The sequence below is a fragment of the Temnothorax nylanderi genome, unplaced genomic scaffold (assembly GCF_030848795.1).
Source record: "Temnothorax nylanderi isolate EJ_2023f unplaced genomic scaffold, tnyl_v1.0 TNYL_tig0145_pilon, whole genome shotgun sequence".
Lineage (NCBI taxonomy): Eukaryota > Metazoa > Arthropoda > Insecta > Hymenoptera > Formicidae > Temnothorax > Temnothorax nylanderi.
The window spans coordinates 257,028-276,409 of NW_027249207.1; the positions used below are offsets into that span (position 1 = coordinate 257,028).

The following is a 19,382-nucleotide window of genomic DNA, read 5'->3' on the forward strand; positions in this document are numbered from 1 at the left end:
CGGATTTAATCTGCGTAATTTGTGTAAGTCGCCTTCCGATCGCTCTCTCGTGCGCGCGGCTGAAAGCGCGCGCGTGACGGAAGATGCAATTATTGAATAACAGGCAAAATGGCAGCGGGGGAGAGAGAAAAAGAGAGAGAGAGAGAGAGAGAGAGAGGGGGGAAGGGGGAGCAGAAAACGAGAGAGAAAGATAGAGAGAGGGAGAGAGCAATCGCTTTATCGCCGGTTGTACTCTCTCGGCTTTAACATGTTGCAGCAGCAACAACGAACACGGTGCGCTACGGCGGAAATAACGCTCGACTTAACTTACAAGAGACACGCCACCGTTTTCCAACGGGGGCGTCCCGCCGTCGCGGCCCCTCGTCGATGTGTACTCGATTACCTCGATAACGGGGGCACCTCGACGAATAAACGACGATCGATTTCGACGACCGATTTACTAACGGATCCCAACCTGTCTCTCTTGCCGTTTCAGGTGACAAGATGGCAGCGATACAGCGCCGCAAGACGTCGGCAGCGAAGAGGAATCTGGCGGGGGTGCTGGTACCGGCGGTACTCGTCGTAGCGAGCGTCGTTTTAGCGCGATAAGCGTTTCACTTCGAAATGTCCATAACTATTACGTCATTACTTCCGTTTGTGATAGATAGGATATTACCCTCCCCATCCCCCGGGACTTTACGGTCCGCGTCTGCCCGCCCACCCCCTCCCTCCTTTTTCACCTCTCCACTCATCCCTCACATCCTCTCTCTCTCTCTCCCAACCATCCCTCGCGGGGTCTTCTTTCCTCCCCCGAACCCACAGTCCCGTCTTCCGTTCCATCTCCCAACCACCCTTCTTTCTCACCCTTCGCTCGTCCCTCCTATTCCTTATTTACTTTAGTCGAGGTTGCCGCCGGCTGGACTACTTAGATATGCGAGATTTTCGTGGAAGATTGCGCGATTGCCTGCTCCAAGTCATTACGCGCGACGCGCATGCGACTCGAATTATGTAAATACTGCCCGGGTCGAATACGCCACGACGAGGCGGATTACGTTAGGCCAGGCCTGTCCAACTTCCGGGCACCGCTTGGTCGTCCGTTCTCGACTACAGGCCAGATTTCAGGCCGGTCGGATGGAAAATTCACGCGGTCAATGTAAACGAATCGATCGTGTTGCTAACAAGGTGAGGCTATATTTCTCGGAAATCGGAAATAATTGATGAACGGGTTCGAAAAGAGTACAGACCTCCGTTGCGTACATGTGCGAGAACGATACAAAAGTTTGGGTACAGTTGCTATAGACACCGCGTTTCCTTTAAGAATATGTTACACCATTTACAAATGGCACAGTTGTCACCCTCACAATTCTAATTCTTGGACTTATTTTGCTTTCGAAATAATTGATTTAAAAAAAAATGACCAAATAGTTATATATAAATCGAGGAATGTGTCGCTCAAGTGATTTTAAACAGAAACTGCCATTTGGTACAGGGTCAGAACAGTTACAATAATAAAATCTAGATGTTTGAAGATCATTTGCATTCAAGAAAACGAGTGATTGGATTCTCTGTTTATTTCGAAGAAATAACATTCGGCTCAACGATTTTGACTGTCTTCGAATGAATCGCATAGCAATTATATAAAATTCGCAATAAGCATGAAACTGGTCGGTATGTACGTTATTGTAGGTAAACTAGGAGTGTAGATGACTTTTCGAGTTACTTTCAATACAATATATTTACATCACGATTAAATAATATTGTTAACAATAATAGATTAATGCGACAGCATTAATCATACGTAATTTTGCGACGAATTGATGCCGCAAGTTAATTCGGAATTATGTATTTAAAATCAAATCAATTTTGCATCGATGCTCTACAATAGTCTACAATTTTATTTCAAGTTGCAATAAAAAAGAAGCATTTGCTCGTAAGACCTTTACTCGTCTCGTTAAGAGCAATAACTTCGCGGATATTTCGAATCAATCCGAATACCGATACGACCTCTTTCTGCTTGAATCTGCTTGAATAACGCGAAGTCTGGGAAATTTTCTCTCGAGATACACAAGCAAAGAAGAATAAAAAGGGCGTATACTTACACTTGGAAATACCAGTCAAAACGGGAAAATTCAACGTCGACGCTTGAACGCGAACGCGAAGCGTGGCATCTCTCCGCTCGCGCCACAATCATGCGTTTTTCGTTTCTATAAAAATTGTTATGAAAAATTGTTCGCTTTACAAGCGAGAGCGCGCAAGGGGTCTGCAGATATCGCAGAAGTCGCCCGCTCTTGCGACGTTGTGAAGGCGTCACGAGATGGAGATCGCACCGTCGCGTCGCACGAAAACGCGTTTATTGCACGACACCGCGGCGTCGTGCAAGAGTTTATTGCACGCGGCACAAACGCGAACAAAGCGCGGTACGTACGCGGCTGCAATTCCCGAGTGGTGAATCGGGCGTCGCCCCCGCGGTACCGTCATTAAAGGCCATCATTAAGGCGTCTCGCGGCCACGTTGTTACTGATTTTACTACTGAATGGATTCGTCGCTACATTCGAGTAGACATCGGGAATAAGATTGAGGAAGTATTCTTTTGCGTTGTAATTTATTCCAAAATATTCTCTTTTTCAATAAAACCGTATAGCTTCACGGATATTTTTTATCTATCTGAATACCGTTTACTGAGTGATTTTGATAAAAAGTTCACCACGTATTTCTCGAAAACAGTCAGAGATAAGGAAAGACATCCATTAGCAAAATTATAGGACAAGTAGGGATACATAGTTTAGAGACCTTGTCTAAATAAATAGATGTTTTATTCCCGTAAACTTACGAACGAAATAATTGAGCTCGCAAACATGTAGGCACGTTGATGGAGCAATTTATCTTGACGATCTGAGTCACGGGTAGACTTCCCATTTGCGCGAGGTTGTGACGCGTTCATACCCTCTGAACGGCGGCAGACACGTGGTAAAATGTCTAAATTTACCAACGCCGCTTTTTCGACAATTATTTGTTCAAAACAAACGTTATATTTTTGTATTAATTTTTCAAACAACTTTGATGTGTGCTGCATAAAAAATATAGGTCTATTTAACAAATTAAAGCGGGAGCCGGAGAATCTTTACAAATCAAAATTCTACAAAAAACTGCAATTAGTAGCCCCTTTATCTAATTTATCTCATTGTCAGTGAAAACGGCATCTCAATATCTTTAACGGTTCAGAATAGGTATGTTAACATTTACGTGAATTACCCTGTATACAATATATAAAAGTAAATAATTTTTACATATCTATTGTAGCAAAATTATTTTATAATAATAATTTACAATAAAGATAATTGTTTTCATTTTGCAATAATAATTGATAATTAAGATAGTTGATATTATAAAAGATTATTGTAAAATTACTTCGCTATATGACAACAAAAATTATTTATTTTTATACAAGAATTAAAAGCGGAATTACATTGGTATCGAAAGAGCGTCGATCTCCATATCCGTTGCCGAATGTTATTTTATATACGATAATCGCAAATTTTCTCATTTTTGTGAAATATGCGCGTGACTGTTGTACGTCCTACATAAAATGAATTAAAAAATCAGCATATCGGCTAAATATTGAACAAACGACATTATGCATGTTGCAACGATCGAGCCACGTAGCTCTGATCTTAAAATTGCAAGCGCAAATATCGTCTTACCATTGAACATGCTCAGTTCCTCTCAGTGTCCTCGCTTTTTTACGTTTATTCTCTAACTCATTCATTATTAGAGTTCTGACCTACATAAAGATAATTGACATTATTACACACAAATATCTCGGTATGATCTTGATAGCAGCATTGTAAAATCATCACGACACGATTAAATTCAGCGGCTGATGAATAAATGAACTGATCTCTTATTCTAAATGATCTCGCGATTTCACAAAATTAGCGCATATTTGTTCCTGTTCTCCACTATGCATCATTGAGGCACGCTTACCGAATCAGTTACCGAATTGCGGCATCGTTATTGGGCGTAAATAAGAGCCCACCAGTTGGACAGGCCTATAATACGTGGGCTCATCGAGCAACGCTGGCGGAAACGTGTCGTGCGGAATCCCCCCCCGCCCCTCCCCGCCGCGGCGTTACTTTCGAGGGGCCCACGAAACCATCACGTAGCATCGTTTTCTCTCGCCCGAAACACTGTACACATCGGATACGCGTAGCGATTAAGGCAAATTCAACGGTTCTTTCTGTATATCCTAATTTAAGGTGAGACACACGCGCGCGCGGAGATACCAAAAAAAAAAAAAAGAAAAAGACACAGAAAAAAGAAAACGTAGGAAAAGTAGGATAAACGGTATTTTGTCGGGAATCGAATCCTTGCTCCCATCTTCGTTTGTATACTTATGCGTTATTCAGACGACATGTCTCGGGAAATATTTCCTGAAAAACGTCTCGCTCCTTCCGCGCGCGGAAGACGGATATACGTCAAGGGGGAACTCGCAGGTGGAAATTCGGGAACATATGCGCGACGTTCGTGCCGTTTAATCCTTGAGGGACTACAGTATACGTGAGATTCAGCAGCCGCGATGGAATCTTGGCGGCACGGCGTGTCGGAAACTTAAACGAGTAAAAAAGGTATATATGAAGGGTATACACGAGGATGACGCGTGCAACTGGGAGCGTGGAGAGCGAGCCCGAAGTCTCTCTTTGAGATTCTTCTAAGGCGCGAAATCACGTCTAATGGAAATCTTACGGGATTTATGACGCTCGAGAACCGCATCGTTGGGGAAAGTCACGTATATGTCGCATCGCCGATATTATGTCTTCGAGCACGGCCTGTGTATGCGACGCAATCTGTATCACGACATAGCGATTTATTGTAGTAAAATACACGATATGCGATAAAGAAAAAAAGAAAGAAAAACATTCCTGCAGCTAGACTTCCATTCATCCGAAACACGACCGGCGGGATCTGCCGCCGCCCAGCATCGACGGAAACATCCACGACGGATAAATTGCATGTGTACCACACGTTTTCAATCCGCAAGTCTGTAACGTCTGAGATTAAATCGACGTCGGCATCGAGTATCTGACGCTAATTCGGAACACGAAAGTTAGGAGAGGTACGTATTTTCATTTCTAGAATTTTAATATAATTATATTATCCTTTTGTAGAATATTTAATAGAAATATGAATAGTTGATTCACACGGCAAATTGAAGAGCAAAAATAGCGTTTTAATTATCATTGTTCACGAAACTTCTAATCAGATTTCCTTGCCGTTATTAAGGTACTTTATACAATAAACTCATCACTTTTCTTTGGAACTGTCTAAATCCCTTTCCTCGAAAGCGGTTAATAGTTTTACGGGGCAATTGATCATACTCTAATGGCTCGTATAGTTCCCCACGATAGAAACAATAGCGTAATATTTCACAAGCTCGCGTTCAACAATTCGTTCTAAATTTATCTGCGTTTAATAATAATAAGCGCGCAAATAAATATAACGTGCATACCGCAGTAATTTTCAGCAAGCCAGTCGGGCGTAACGTGAAACACATTACATAGATTATTCGTATGCATGAAAGTCCGTATGAGCCGTGCGTGTAGAATTCGTGGAATTCCTATCTGCATCCCGTAAATCTAAAATTTTAATGAAGTTACTCCACGAGATATAAAAGTAAAAAAGGAAAAAAAAATCCCTTTTCGAATAATGTCTTCGTATGAATGTCGCGAAATTCAAACTCGACCCACATCGCATTGCGTGATGTGCCGGCATTACTTTATTCGTTATTACATGAGTACACATCTCGTCGAAGGATTTTTACCCTCCGATTTACGCTACGAAGACAGCCGTATTCGTTAAATGTTTGTTCTGCCTCGCGACATCTCAATCTCCCCCCAGCGATATTTATAAAACTGTCATCCTGACGTCGAAATATACAAATAGCTCCCGCTCTCTCTTTCCCTCCTTCACTCTGATCGGATCCATTATGCGTTATTAATAGAAATATGCAGAACGCGCGATGTCAATTCCACCATCGGAATTCTCCGCGGAACGATATTGCGAGGGATCCCTGTCACCGTTGTCAAATCGCTCGCTTCCTTTGATAACTTTTGATCGCCTGTTCGTGATAAATTTACGGTTACAGCTTTATCGCTTCGCGTTATTTGAAATTCAAGCAGTCTGCAAAGCGCGGTTACCGAATCCAACAAATTTCGCGAGCCCTTCCAACAGCTCCCCAATCGCTACCTCACGATCACCTCGTTACTGTAAGTTAATAGCTCCTTTACGTGTACCTGAATCGTCCTTCTAGAACCAAATATCCGTTCACGCGCGTTACAAAACACGTACATGAATGTATATATTCTACGTTGATTTATATTCCTATTTACTGTAATACATGGCATGATTTTATTATTAATAATCCTTTTCAAATACCAGCTTTAATGTTTCAAAAAGGTCGAATCGAAATTGTAGTAGAAAATAAATGTTCGATTATTTTTATTTTTAGAAATATGTTTTCTATTTATTTTTGGAATAAATTGCGGTATTACAGGTAATTTTCTTATTTCGCACGTGACGAGTTTATTATTACGGTATGAATTTGTCATTACGTTATTTCTATTATATAAACAGTTGATTGTAGGAATAGACTTTCCAATTATGATCAGTTATCGATATTCCGCCACTCCAGATAGATAAATTCAATTCTGTCGACATACATGTTCAATATTAATCCTAGAATATCTGTGATTGCGAACAAAATATATCCTCGTTTCACAGTATTGTTTGAATTATTTTCTATAATAGGTTCCAGAGTTATCTCTTTTATTCGCACTATAAATTCCCAGAAAAAAATCTGTTTATATTAAACTAATAATAGTAAACATATTAAACTAAAATTAACAAATAACATTTTTTAATAATACAGTATACAGTATACAGTATTCTAGCAAACTTCAACGCAGTGTAAAATTGGAAGTTTCAACGCAAAGGAAAATGCGGTCAGTTTTTTGGCGCTACGGAGGAAAAATCCAGACCTCTTAGCGATAAATTATTCATCACAGAGTTTTAGTTAATAAAACAGCAACTTTTTATCTCAACTTTTTTCACCTCTGTCGAAAAGCCAGAAAGAGGGAGAGAGATGGAGAGAGAGAGAGAGAGAGAGAGAGAGAGAGAGAGAGAGAGAGAGAGAGAGAGAGAGAGAGAGAGAGAGAGAGAGAGAGAGAGAGAGAGACGAGAATAGCATCATTCCACCTACGATGCTCGCGCTTTCAGTAAAGATTCAAGCGGTCCCGGAGCTAATGGACCGATAACGTGCACGCGTGTATTTATTTATATTCACGCGCCGAATCGAAATTCCTATCTACGAGTATTTCGATGTCGAATACCGGCTGATGAAGTTATCGAAATAGCGTGGCGCGATACGCCGTAATGAGAACAATGCGGCGCTCCTCGAATATTTACCAACCCCACGGAATTCTGCAATAGCGGCACGGCCGGCCGTCACGTTGAAGCGACTACTACGCGAATTCCACGGATTAGCGCGCCGATTCCTCGATTAATTTAATTAAAAATGAATACCCGATGGAAATAATCCCCCTTCCCCTCCCGCGCCCGCGCCCGCGCCCGCGCCCGCGCCCCCCGTACGCTCCCGCCCGCGTTCGCGCCCGCGGCTGCGGCGGCGGCGGCGGCGGCCGCGCACGCTCGGCGAAATCTCGTTCGCCCTCGTAAAAGTCGTAGCTCGTACGTGCTCGCAATTATATCGGGATTAAACCAATTATTATCGCAAGCGCGACGTTACATACCGTTATCGACTGGCGTTTTCGAATCGCGATATTCATGTTTGTTAATGTTAAAATAAGATCATAAAATTGCCGGAGCAATCTCGCGAGCGTGTACATAATATCACGTCGCAACGCAGCTCATTAGTTTGTTAATATTTTCACTCAAAACCAGCAGAAATATTACTTTTATTACAAATCAGTTACGATCTTATATTTGATAACATTAATAAAAACGATAGTAAGAATTGTTTTATTTAAACTACAGTAGAATATTTTATTCCGTTAGTATTATTTACAGAGCATGGAACTTTACGCAAGCACAGCAAAGCCTCTACAAGGGTGCTAAATTCGCTCGTTTTACTCAAGTAAATTTTCGTTCCACTGTGTAATTAGCATAATCATAATGTAGAAGGAAACAGAAAATCTCGCTAAACTCGCTCTCAAGCTTGGCTTAGCTTGATGCAAGCGATCATAAAACAAATGATTCACGGTTGTTAACTCTATAATACAGACGTCCTCGCTCACAGAATAAACGATCGATCTTGCCGTATCCCGTCGACGATTATCTTGTAAAGGCTGTAAAACCGACGGATTAAAGCGCGCTAATGACTCCATCATCGATCTCATGCGAGGTAGATCTGTCATTATTAGACAGAACGAGCTGTGTGTGCGTGTATGTTGTGTATAAGTGTACCAGATCCGAGCTGCGTACGTCAAAATGACGGCGTAAAACCACAGAACGCGAACGTTACGGTAACATGAAGATGCTTTCGTCGGAAGAGCCTTCGACAGAGCGGAAACGCCGTGGATTGACGTGACCTTTCGATATTTGAAATAAATGTTGGCGTATCTTCGCCACGTGACAATTTTTCGCGATGAGTCGCGCGGCTCGGTTTGATTACGCTTTGAATATTTGCGATAAAAACAGCCGGGCGTGGATGCCGCAACAAACGCAATAATTATCGGCGATCGAACGCTCGTTTTCTCGCGCAACGCTTTCACCTGCGAATCTTCGAAAGAATCCGCGTCTCGCTTCTCGCTCCGTACACAATGAACCTTTAATGAGTTCCCTTTGCAGCGGGCGGTTCTGATGGGGACGGTCGCGGAAGGAAAGAAACGAAAGACAGAGAAAGAAGAAAAGGAAAAAACTGGGCAAAGTAACGTTTGATCGGTGGAGCGTGAAGATGGCTTCCGCGGATTTCGTGGAATCGCGCGCAGTCACCCGTGTATTATGTATCCGTCGTTATCCGGCCAGATAGCGGAGGAGAGCGCAACGGGGAGAGGAAAAAAAACCGCCGTAAGAAAGGGTCACGACACACGGGGGTTCATTTCGCCCCCGGCGCGGCAAGATCTCTCTTCTCTCCTTAAAGATCTTCTCTATGCATCCCCCGCAACCCCCCTTCCGTCCCCCCCTTCGACCTCGCAAATCGGCGGAATAGCGGTCTTGTAAAAACATCAATAGAAAACGGAAAGCCCTGCGGAATTAAATCGAGAGAAGAACGTTCTCTCCAGACTCTCGGAACACTACGTGTGTCTTTTGTTTCTTATTTGCCCCGATACCCCGTCGTTCTATATCGCGCTTGTAACTCCTTCTCGAAACGCTTGTTCTCTTTAAGGTGGTTCATGCAGTTCTCGACGGCCGGCGTTTAGCGCGAGAAACTACTTGGCAATCGGAAATTATATTTGTAGACGTTTAACCTCTATTGCCTATTATTACCTTGGGTTGCGCAATAATATTTCTTATAATTAACGACTAAATGCAAAAAATGATAAAGACTAAAATCTTATTTCTCACTTATCGTTACGAAAATTGATCTCATTTTACGTGCAGACGTGCTGCGTGTAGGTTTAATTATATATATTGGCTAAAACTATACCATTTAATATAATTTCAGAAAATAAATTTAAATTCTTTCAATACACAAAAAAATAATAAGATGTCTTGCGTACAGCAATTCCGTCTAAAAATCACTTTAGTTGATATTTAATTATACACCTGACCTTTCCAGCAATATATTATTTCTTTTTTCTTTCTAATAGAATTCCAAGTACGCTTGATTTGAATATCAGAATTTATTCGAGCACAAAACCCCTGTATTTGACCTGACTCGGTTCGGCATTATATTCGGCGAATTCGCCCTGTGGTAATTCTCCCAAACGCGGGCAACCGTTTCGCACTGCTTTGTGAATCGTAGAATTATTAAAATTGCGTAAAGCGAAAGCGAGAAAGAGACGGAAGGGGAAGAGGGAGAAAGGAAAGCGTTTACCGCGGGAAGAAATATCATGAAACATCATCACGCTCGTTGGGAATAAAAGCGGGTCGCGTGTTATAATCGCGTCGTAGCTATTTTAACAACGTTACTTTTAACAGTCTAATAAGGTGACGGCTGAGTTAGGGCCTGAGCACAAAGATTGTCGTAACCGTTTCCGACGACCTTTGTGCTCAGGCCCTTATACACTGAGAATGCATCTCGCGCTCGGGATTGCCCGTCGCGATTAAACGCGCAGAGAAGGGAGAAACCGATAGCCTTCCGAAGGTGTTTTACGAAACGGCAGCCAGGGTCCAGGGATGCAAATTACTCGGAGGAAAACTTCATTAGGAAGTTCGCGACGGTGCCACGCCTAAGGTACAATCGCGTTGTGTCCGCGAGTGAAACTTTAGCGCACTCACTCCCTCGGCGCGGTGGACCGTCGATCGCGATATTGCCCGGCGTTTAATTCGATCTCGACGACCGCCTCTCGCGCGGCGCGAACGCACGATGAATTATTGATATACCGATCGCGTAATAAATTCGCGATCGATGCCCGCACTCGTATCGCGGATGATTATGTGCGCGATTCGATGACAAATGCATGCGCGATTGGTATAAGCGCGCCCGCAATAATGCAGCGAAGCGGGGTTTTCGAGCGAGACGTCCGCGTCGGAAAACAACGGCCTCGACGACACGTTCGTACTATGCCAATTACGCACGCACGCGCTTATTAATCATCGGTCATTATAGACGCCGCGATTGTGTTGCGCAATTATCGGAAAGATGAATATATCGTAACGCGGCGTTTCCGCGCAAGTTGGGAAAGGGAATTTCAACGAGGCAAATTATATCTAAACAACCGCGCGATCGCAAAACGGTCCGAACAAAGGCGGCAGGTAGCGATCGGGAAGGCAGGTCGAGCGGAAATTCTTGATCGCGGGGCCACCGATTGAATCCCATTCGGAATTCGAACGGCGAGCGACGTAATCGGCGCTGATCTATCTTGAGTTCCCAGCCGGACGCGTCGCGGACGGCCCAGCAGTCGCCCGCGCCGCCGGCCGGCCGGCCCGGATTTCAAGCCCGATTCGAGATGCGGACGAGAGAGTGCAGGTGCGAACGAGAGACCAGGATTGCGGACCGCCCGGGCGGAAGACTGATTGGCCGACCCAGATGCATACCGTTATCATAAATCTGCCCGAAATCCCTCGGAACCGCGCGCGGATATACATTGCCGCCCGCTTCCCCACGCCCGCCGCCGCCTGCGGGATCGTCTGGAGTCCGTGCGTCCTTCATACTGTATTTTCGCGGCGGGCCGAAGAGAAATCGCGCGCGGTTCGCGGGATAAATTAACGCGCGGTTCGCGGGATAAATTAACGCGCGGCCGTCGTTGTTGCGAGTTGCGAGCCGGCTGGCCGGCACGCACAGCTCGCGTTTTAAACGCGAAATGTAATCAGCCTTTACCGGAATAAATATAGGTCGACTTTTTCGCCTTACGCATTCCGACGAGTATGAATTTAAAAAAAAAAAAACAGGGGGGAACTTGATGTATCGTCGAGCGTGTAGCGCCGCGTAATGAATTCGGCTCTGAGCGTTTGAGGCCGGCGAGTTGGGGACCACCACATCGTGTGTGTCACTTAAAAAATTACCCCGCTAAAGATCGATAAGAGCTTAAGGCTGACGTGATGATAAAATAAATTGATTGTGATTATCGCATATCTAATAGCGCTAAAAAAAAATTGGAATTTAGTCAAAATATCAATAAAAGATAGGGAGACCGCGTACACGTTGGGAAGTCGGATATACAATAAATTTGCATGTATTCGGGCGTGATTATAATCCTAGCTAGCCACATTTATTTCCGAGTCCTTAATTCGCCACACTCCGGTCCGTGAGTGACCGCTCGACTTTGTCGCACTGTCATTTTCATTCATTTAATATTTTTATAAGCTTATAATTTAGGAATCGGAAATACAAAGTCTAAATAAAATATTTGTGACAATAGCAGACCAAGAAAACGATTTAAGTTTAAACTGAACTTATTAAGGAAACTAGAAAATTATATTATGTGAAAATTAGAAAACCGAAAAACATTCAGCAGTCCACTGGACCGGAATGTGGCGAGCGAATATAGGCGATTTCTAAAATTGTATTTCGTTCTCGATTATACTTGGATATTAAATGAAATCACGTTCCCATGGCGTGACGGTTAATGAAACTTTGAAATGACTTGAACCAAACGTTTACCAGCGGCGCGCGGCGTCTTGAACCACCCGACAGGTATCCGAGCACCTGACGTGTCTCTTGACACGTGACGGACGCCGCTTGTTGGGACGTCTTTAAATTCCGAATTTAACCGCCGAGTTTAAAATTCTAGCGCAATTTGCCGACTAATCTGAGGCGATGCGCCCCGTAAGTTTGATCAAATCTCCATTTCGCGAGAGATATCAAATATCTTTGATGATAAACGAGCCATTTCGAAACATTGAAAAATCCAACACTTTAACAATACAAATACTTTAGATCGAATTGTTTGTACGTTCTCAGAGACGTTTTAGATTTTTTTTTTGGACGATTCCAGCGACAGAGTATAAGAGTTTCTATAAATTTTTATATCACAAAATGGATTTTTTTTCGCGATGTACACGTGTAAAAAAGAAGATAATCGAATAAATACACACGGAATTGAGTCCGCGCTTATACCATTGATAAATGGAATAAAATCACTGGAATTCCGGATACATTCACCGACGCGCTTTTGTTCGCGAAACATTCACGATTTGCGAATTTAATTGTCACACATTTTTCACAGCGCAGAACATGAGTAACGATTGTAAAATGAAAGAGCTATTCTCCCTTTCTGCCGCGCGTATTTCGGCGCATATTACCTGTGAAAAATTCATCATACGCGATGAATGAGCGTAATCGATCAGCAAACGTTCGTACATCAAAGTTCGTTGATCAATGAGAATCAATAATCACCTGCCGCGTGATTAGGCAACAATCGCGCATTCCCGATAATCAGCCGCGTTTTAGCACCGCATGAATACCATAAATACTCTTAAATTAACGCCTCCGAAATTAAATGCCGGAACGTGATTTAATCATAACGTCAAAGTGAAATAAACCCGAATTTAAAAAAAAAAGTAGACCGGACTCATCGTTTCTTACATAAGCAATGGAGCTTAACTGAGAAACAGCTGTCACTGTGTTTAATTGATTCGCGGGAATATAAGTAGTACTGAAGCGCCTGTGTGGGTGTGTGTGTATGTAAATTACTCTTGGAACTTTACTTTAAGACGCGTAATTCATTAGAGAAAAAAAAATCAAGGATAATTTCGAAAACACAGGCGAGGTATTTGTGGCGTATCTCTCCAGAAAAATGCATTTCCTCTTATGAAAATATCGAAATATTTTTATTTCGATTTAAAAACTCGAAACGTCAATAACCGAAGACGGTGATGTTATTAAATAATAACAGATCGCGAGTTGATTAACGAGTGATTAATTCGTTTCTGTAAATAGAGCGGGGTCATTCGTATCTTCTAGCAAATCTTTTTAGAATAATTTAGAATAATTTTGTTATATATCAAAGTATCATGAATGTATACGTCTGTTATACGATTGTTAATCATTCGTAATAAGCTTTTTAAATTTGTATAATTTATCAAAACGTGTTAGAAGTGCTCACGAATAGAATTCACATTTATGTGAATTTTATTCACGACGAGCAGACAAAGATGACGAGAAAGCAATATGTTAAATTGAAATTGCATATAGTAATAACTGTGCATGTAATATACGTCTGATTTATCGTGTACGTGATGCAATTCGATACAGGCGAGAAGCAGAAACGAGGCATGAAAAGAGCGAGACGTTTTTCAGGGTGACTTTTGTGTACCAAGGGTATTTTCTATTGCATCGTCTTTACTGTTCGTTATTATTAAGATTATTAAGATTATTAACTTTACGGTGTAACGATACCAAATTAAGACCGGCGTACGATAAACGGGATACGACGTTGTCCGCATCGCAGCGCGTTTATCTGCACTCACTCATAGGATACTCATAGGATCTACTGACATTAAGGATAAGAACGATAATGTACGGTACATTACGGTGGATTTCGAATTAATTCTTAAAGAATTAAACGATAAACTCTTGCAACTTAATGAATTTCTCAGTATATGTCTGCAATCATGTATTATAGAAAAGAAAATGATTCGATTCAATAAAAACTTACGAAAATACTCGTGTGCGAATTATTTACCTCTGACGAAAGCAATTTCTTGCTTGAAAAAAGGGATGATTATAAACTATTTGACGTAGTTTGCACGATAAACCAAAATGGACATGAAGTGCATAGAAAAGAACATAAAAATATAAATGTTGTTTCACAACGCTACGATGAAAAGTATAATTGCACTTTATTATAAATCGTTTCAAGGTCCCCTTAATCATTGCTGCATTGTTTCATTTCCTAATTCTAAAATAAACGCATTTATGAATAATTATTTGTCAGACTAGCGTATCGTCATAAAAATTTGGAAAGTTCATACATGAAAATCTAATTGTTCATATTAACTTTAATCATCCTGAGCTTTTATATTAGCAATCCCTCCTTCACAAAGTTGCCCTAAACTTAAGCAATATAGTAATAACATGCTCGTATGGATATATTCTTATTTATACATATATGTATATATATATATATATATATATATATATCTCTCTTCTATATATATATTTGTTAATATAGAGAACCTTACTTTATACGTATAACAGGCTCTTAATTCGAAGCTGCAAAGGGACTCGATATATAACACCTCTAATCCACTTTTATAATACAAATGTGCATTATTTTCCCATAACACACGTATTTTACCCAAACTCTTATAAAACCACAGTTTCTTACTATCTATTAAGCAAAACCAATATAGTAGCGCTTACATAGCTTTTTACAGCTCAATGATAGTAAATATCAGTTTTCTCGAAGTCGCTTTGCAGCTATTAATACAATACTTTATTTTTAAAGCATGATAGATCTAGTAAATTTAGATAACAAAAAATATATAGTATTTTACAGTACCATTACATTACATTATTAGTCTTAAATAAACTGTTATCTGCATACAGGATGTATGCACGTAGATTTGTCCATGGCAACGCTAAAGCTAGATCACTCTTCCCGAAGTACAGATAAACATTTCTTGAGCAATTCCGCGTGCGACTGTGAACATAATGTAAATACATTCTTGATATGCTGCAAAGTTTAAACATAACTAAGAAAAAAAAACAGCATTATACTCACTTTAGCATGTTTTATTTCGAGCTCTGTTAGTTCAATGAGATTCTTCTTAAATGCAGCTACTCGCCTAGTTTTGAAATCCAACAATTCTAAAAACAAAGTCGTTACAAATATTGATAACAATGTCTTAAATACTCTAAAAATAATCAATACCATTCTGTAAATTATATGGCAAAAGTTATATATCTCGTACAATAAAAAATGTTATTAATCTTCTTTTATTCTATTTCTTTATTACAAAATGATATTGAATAAGATTTCTAAACAAATGACATACAGATATACCTATTTTTACTTACCTTCTTTTCCTTTATCAGACATCTGTTCAAATTTCTCACATGCTTCGGTCTGTGCTTGTTCCGCCTTGATTAATAAAAATATAAATTTAAAATATTACAATGTCGCACACATTTTTATCTAAAACTTTCGATGCAATTATGCAACGTAATATTTACATATTCATCAGCAAAACTTATATCATTTCTATCACAAAAGTCATTATCAGATCATAAATCATCTAAATTATCTAAATTATCAAGACAATATTCAATACTACATGCAACCGGCATTCATGCATAATACTTCTGATAACTTCCGTGCTGCAGCAACTAAGTTGTGCCAATCTCCTTGTTTAAAAAAAACGCAATGTCTCCATGTATATATTTTACATATAAATTATGTAAATATCTCTATGTATATAAAAAAGTAGAAATCTCACAATAAAACATTTTTTTTATATAGAAATCATAAAATTATCTTTTTAACAAAACCAGAGAACTTGAGTCGCCAGTGAATAATTAATTATCTTTTTAATATTAATATTAAACAAATTTGTAAGATATCATACAATTCATAATATTCTAAATGTAAAATTCTAAAATATTTTTTTTTACCTATGTATAATAAAAACTAAATGATTTTAATATAAATTCATTTTCAAATGGGCAATCTATCCATTTAATGAAAAAGTTGGCAATAAGATCTAATACTTTTAAGCACTACAACGGAAAATATATGTAGGACACAAACGATATATGACACACCTCAGCAACCTCCAGTGCCTTGAAAAGCAAGAAAAATTAAAGTTCTGATTAGATGCTACTCTCGTGACCATAAACCATTTATAGTATCTAATAACTGCAGTTTCAGTTTAGCCGCCATGAGATTAATTTTACATAAATATTCATTGTATCTATTTCCCACGTCCTACATTTCTGTATGCTATTTCACGATAAATTAGCTGAGGATATTATTATGTAACATGAATATAAATTTACGAATTGTAGAAAAATGCGCACTTACTGCATGAACATCTTTGTTTTTGGCACGAGCTTTTTCAAGAGCACGATTCGCAGACTCGTACTCGTGTAAAGCTTTCAATCTTCTGAAAAGGAGCCTCTTAGCCGCAGCTGTATCTCTCATATAATAACGAAGGGTATCTGATAATTTTAAATCTTCATCTGACGCTACCCGTCCTTCAACTTTCTATTTAAAAAAAAAGTATTTTTGTAATGGATTTTTAATTATTAAAAATAAAAGTTCTAAAAAAGTATTCGATAAAGTATTCTTACTCGTAACTTCTCGAAGGTTTCGGCGATTTTAGTTAAAAATCTCTCGAGTTTTCCATTATCCGTTGTAGCTAATTGTAAAAGATTAGTGGAAATCTTTATATATGAATCTGCTACGTCTTTATGTTTAGCTGTTTGACGATCGGCCAACCTCGTTGCTTCTTTTAAATTATGATGATAAGTTTGAAGGAATGTCATTTCTTGATCGAAGAAGTCGTTTACATCTTTTACTGTAGCCGATAAGTAATATTCATCGGTGGTTTTCGAGAACGATTTCACCAAACCACCAAACATTTCCATCTTATTCTTTCCTGCAAGAATAAACAATACGTATGTTCTGTATTTATTTTAATTTCTATATATCTTGATATTGTGCAGACTACAAAAGCATTACCTCGCACACAAAGATCTTGATCGTATTCTAAAAATACCCTCAGATTATGATCATTCCGAAAAACTGGATGATGCGCCAGCCTAGTCAAGAACATTTCGTGCATAGCAACAGTTTTTTTGAATGTGGCTAAGTATTCTCTGCAAAATCACAAAAATAACATAACAAAATTAGATTTTATTAGATCCTATGAGTTAAAATATATAATAAATGGTACTTATTCATTATACAGGTGACAATTCCAACTTTCTTCTACTTGAAAATACAGCAATTATTCTTGACATAAAATGATTCCACATGGGTTTCCAACTTTCCGCGCGAACCGTCCAATAATAGATTTGTTTTTGTACTGTAAGCACTGGGCGATTTGGGAATCTCGCTTTATATGGAAAATTGGAAACTCATGTGGAATCATTTTAATATAATGAATTGTACTTATACGAAATAAAACTAGAATCATGATCTCAACATATGTATTTAGGTCAAGGCCGTTAGAACTGATTCCAATTGGAAGTGGCGTCTGTATAATTATAAGTACCTAATTTATATACACAAAAAACACTCACGCTTCTAATTCTTGCTTCATCTTATTAAATTCTTCGCGTGTCATGTTTCCCTCACCTTCGCCGAGTTTTTGTAACTTTTCGCGAGATGCATCAAAGTCTGGCCTTGGTGGACATGGTGGAATCTATTATAATAGTATCGACATTAACATTTAAAATAAAACATGAGTTAATCGTTTGAGTGTCAAGAAGCACAATCGATCCTTTTCAATTTTGAAAAATACCATGAAACACAATTGCGATTTCTTTATTTCACGTTAGAAAATTGTCGACAAGTGCCTTCTTCTTGTATAATTATTCAATATTATTACTTAATGTTTCAGAATAGCTTGATTCAATAATGGCTAATAGAATCCTGACAATTAGGACAGAAACAAAGTGCGTCAATAATAAATCTATCGCCAGCATATGCTTAGTACTCTATTCGCATAGATTTCTGCAATTATCTTCACACTCAAACAGGAAAATATCCACCAGAACAATGACGTCAGAATGTCATAAAGATTCCACACGTACGATGTAACCAGCGTACTCGTCATTTTCCTCGAATCGATCGTGGAGCCACACAAACTCTTCGTGCTGCCTCACAACCAGATTGTCCGGCTTTTGGAATTCAGGTAGGGTGGTTTTCGTATGTACAGTGAACTTGACCTTGTCCTTCTCGCTGAGAGCGTCCGAGATGTCCACCTGCAAGGACTTATCCGAGAGGTCTATGGTATCGGCGTGGATTGTCTGAAAGAGCAGTTTCGTTAGCAGATACGGCAACGCAGTTGTCATCGAGAATGCGACAACAAAGGGGAGAGGAGAGGAGGGGTGTACAGAACAATAGCGATAATGCGCGTGTTATCAAGTGGGCGACAGAAGAAGAGGAAAAAGAAGAGATTCCAAGGAATACGACGGAGAGATAGGGAAGCGCTATAAATACCTTCTTGGGAGGCACGCTATTTAATATGTCGGTGGTGTCACATATTCCGTCCTGCAACATTTTTCGCATATTAGAGAAGCGCGTTCGAAGGGGGAGCGGAACTTTCCGGGCGATTCGCGCCGATCGAACGCAATCGAACGCGTCAAACGAGCGGACCGCCGGATCGGCCGGATTGATAACAGGTTCCACCTACCATCATGGCGTCGACTGGCGTCGTCCCCTTGACACACAGTGGTTACCAGCAACTCGATTAACAAGATCGTCTCGCTAAATAACGTATGTACAACTGTCGCGCGGCGAGCGAGCCGACTCGACTCGGACTGGCTCAAAATCTCCTAAAATATAATCTTCGACGCGCTAGCTCGGAAGAGTGGACACTGGACGCGGTCTTCCACGATATTGACGAGACCGTCGAAACGAGCGCCCCTAGTAGACATAAAAATGAGTTATCATCAATGTGGCGTGTCTTCCGCTAAATTTGAATGATATTTTGTCCGGTGCTGAATAACTTTATACAGAAATACTATTGACACGGCATGGTTATTATATTTGTGAAATAAAATGTGTCTTTTATAACGATTGTGAAGCTACAAAAATTATTATAAAGAAAAAACCAAA

General features: G+C 40.2%; 2 protein-coding genes across 14 annotated transcripts in view; one reads left to right on the plus strand and one right to left on the minus strand.

Annotated features, from left to right (window-relative positions):
- Window positions 1-6,758, plus strand: part of Dpr12 (defective proboscis extension response 12) — a 256,117-nt gene extending 249,359 nt beyond the window's left edge. For all 11 annotated transcript variants that reach the window (XM_071714743.1, XM_071714740.1, XM_071714735.1 and 8 more), the window contains one exon: window positions 476-6,758. In XM_071714743.1, coding sequence (XP_071570844.1) covers window positions 476-588 — 113 coding nt within the window. In that variant the 3' untranslated portion in view covers window positions 589-6,758. The remainder of the gene's footprint in view (window positions 1-475) is intronic.
- A 7,659-nt stretch (window positions 6,759-14,417) lies between these two features.
- On the minus strand, window positions 14,418-19,166 carry Snx6 (sorting nexin 6). 3 transcript variants are annotated; one of them, XM_071714730.1, is made up of 11 exons: window positions 18,958-19,166; window positions 18,765-18,815; window positions 18,356-18,571; window positions 17,843-17,964; window positions 17,280-17,416; window positions 16,889-17,196; window positions 16,620-16,802; window positions 16,361-16,378; window positions 15,617-15,680; window positions 15,321-15,406; window positions 14,418-15,239 (listed from the first exon to the last, which is right to left on the minus strand). In XM_071714730.1, the coding sequence occupies exons 1-11, from the start codon at window positions 18,961-18,963 to the stop codon at window positions 15,189-15,191; spliced, it is 1,242 nt and encodes a 413-aa protein (XP_071570831.1). In that variant the 5' UTR covers window positions 18,964-19,166; the 3' UTR covers window positions 14,418-15,188. The 3 variants fall into 3 exon arrangements, with proteins under 3 accessions (XP_071570831.1, XP_071570832.1, XP_071570829.1); XM_071714731.1 differs by lacking the exon at window positions 16,361-16,378 and having other exon boundaries at window positions 18,958-19,165; XM_071714728.1 differs by lacking the exon at window positions 18,958-19,166 and having other exon boundaries at window positions 18,765-18,848.
- Window positions 19,167-19,382: the final 216 nt, after the last annotated feature.

Coding starts and splice junctions, on each gene's coding strand:
- Snx6 (XM_071714728.1), bottom strand. CDS start 18,833: ATGCGAAAAATGTTGCAGGACGGAATATGTGACACCACCGACATATTA. Junction 17,197..17,279: donor TCAAGATCTTTGTGTGCGAG/GTAATGCTTTTG, acceptor TTATTCTTGCAG/GAAAGAATAAGATGGAAATG. Junction 15,240..15,320: donor TCGAAATAAAACATGCTAAA/GTGAGTATAATG, acceptor TTATGTTCACAG/TCGCACGCGGAATTGCTCAA.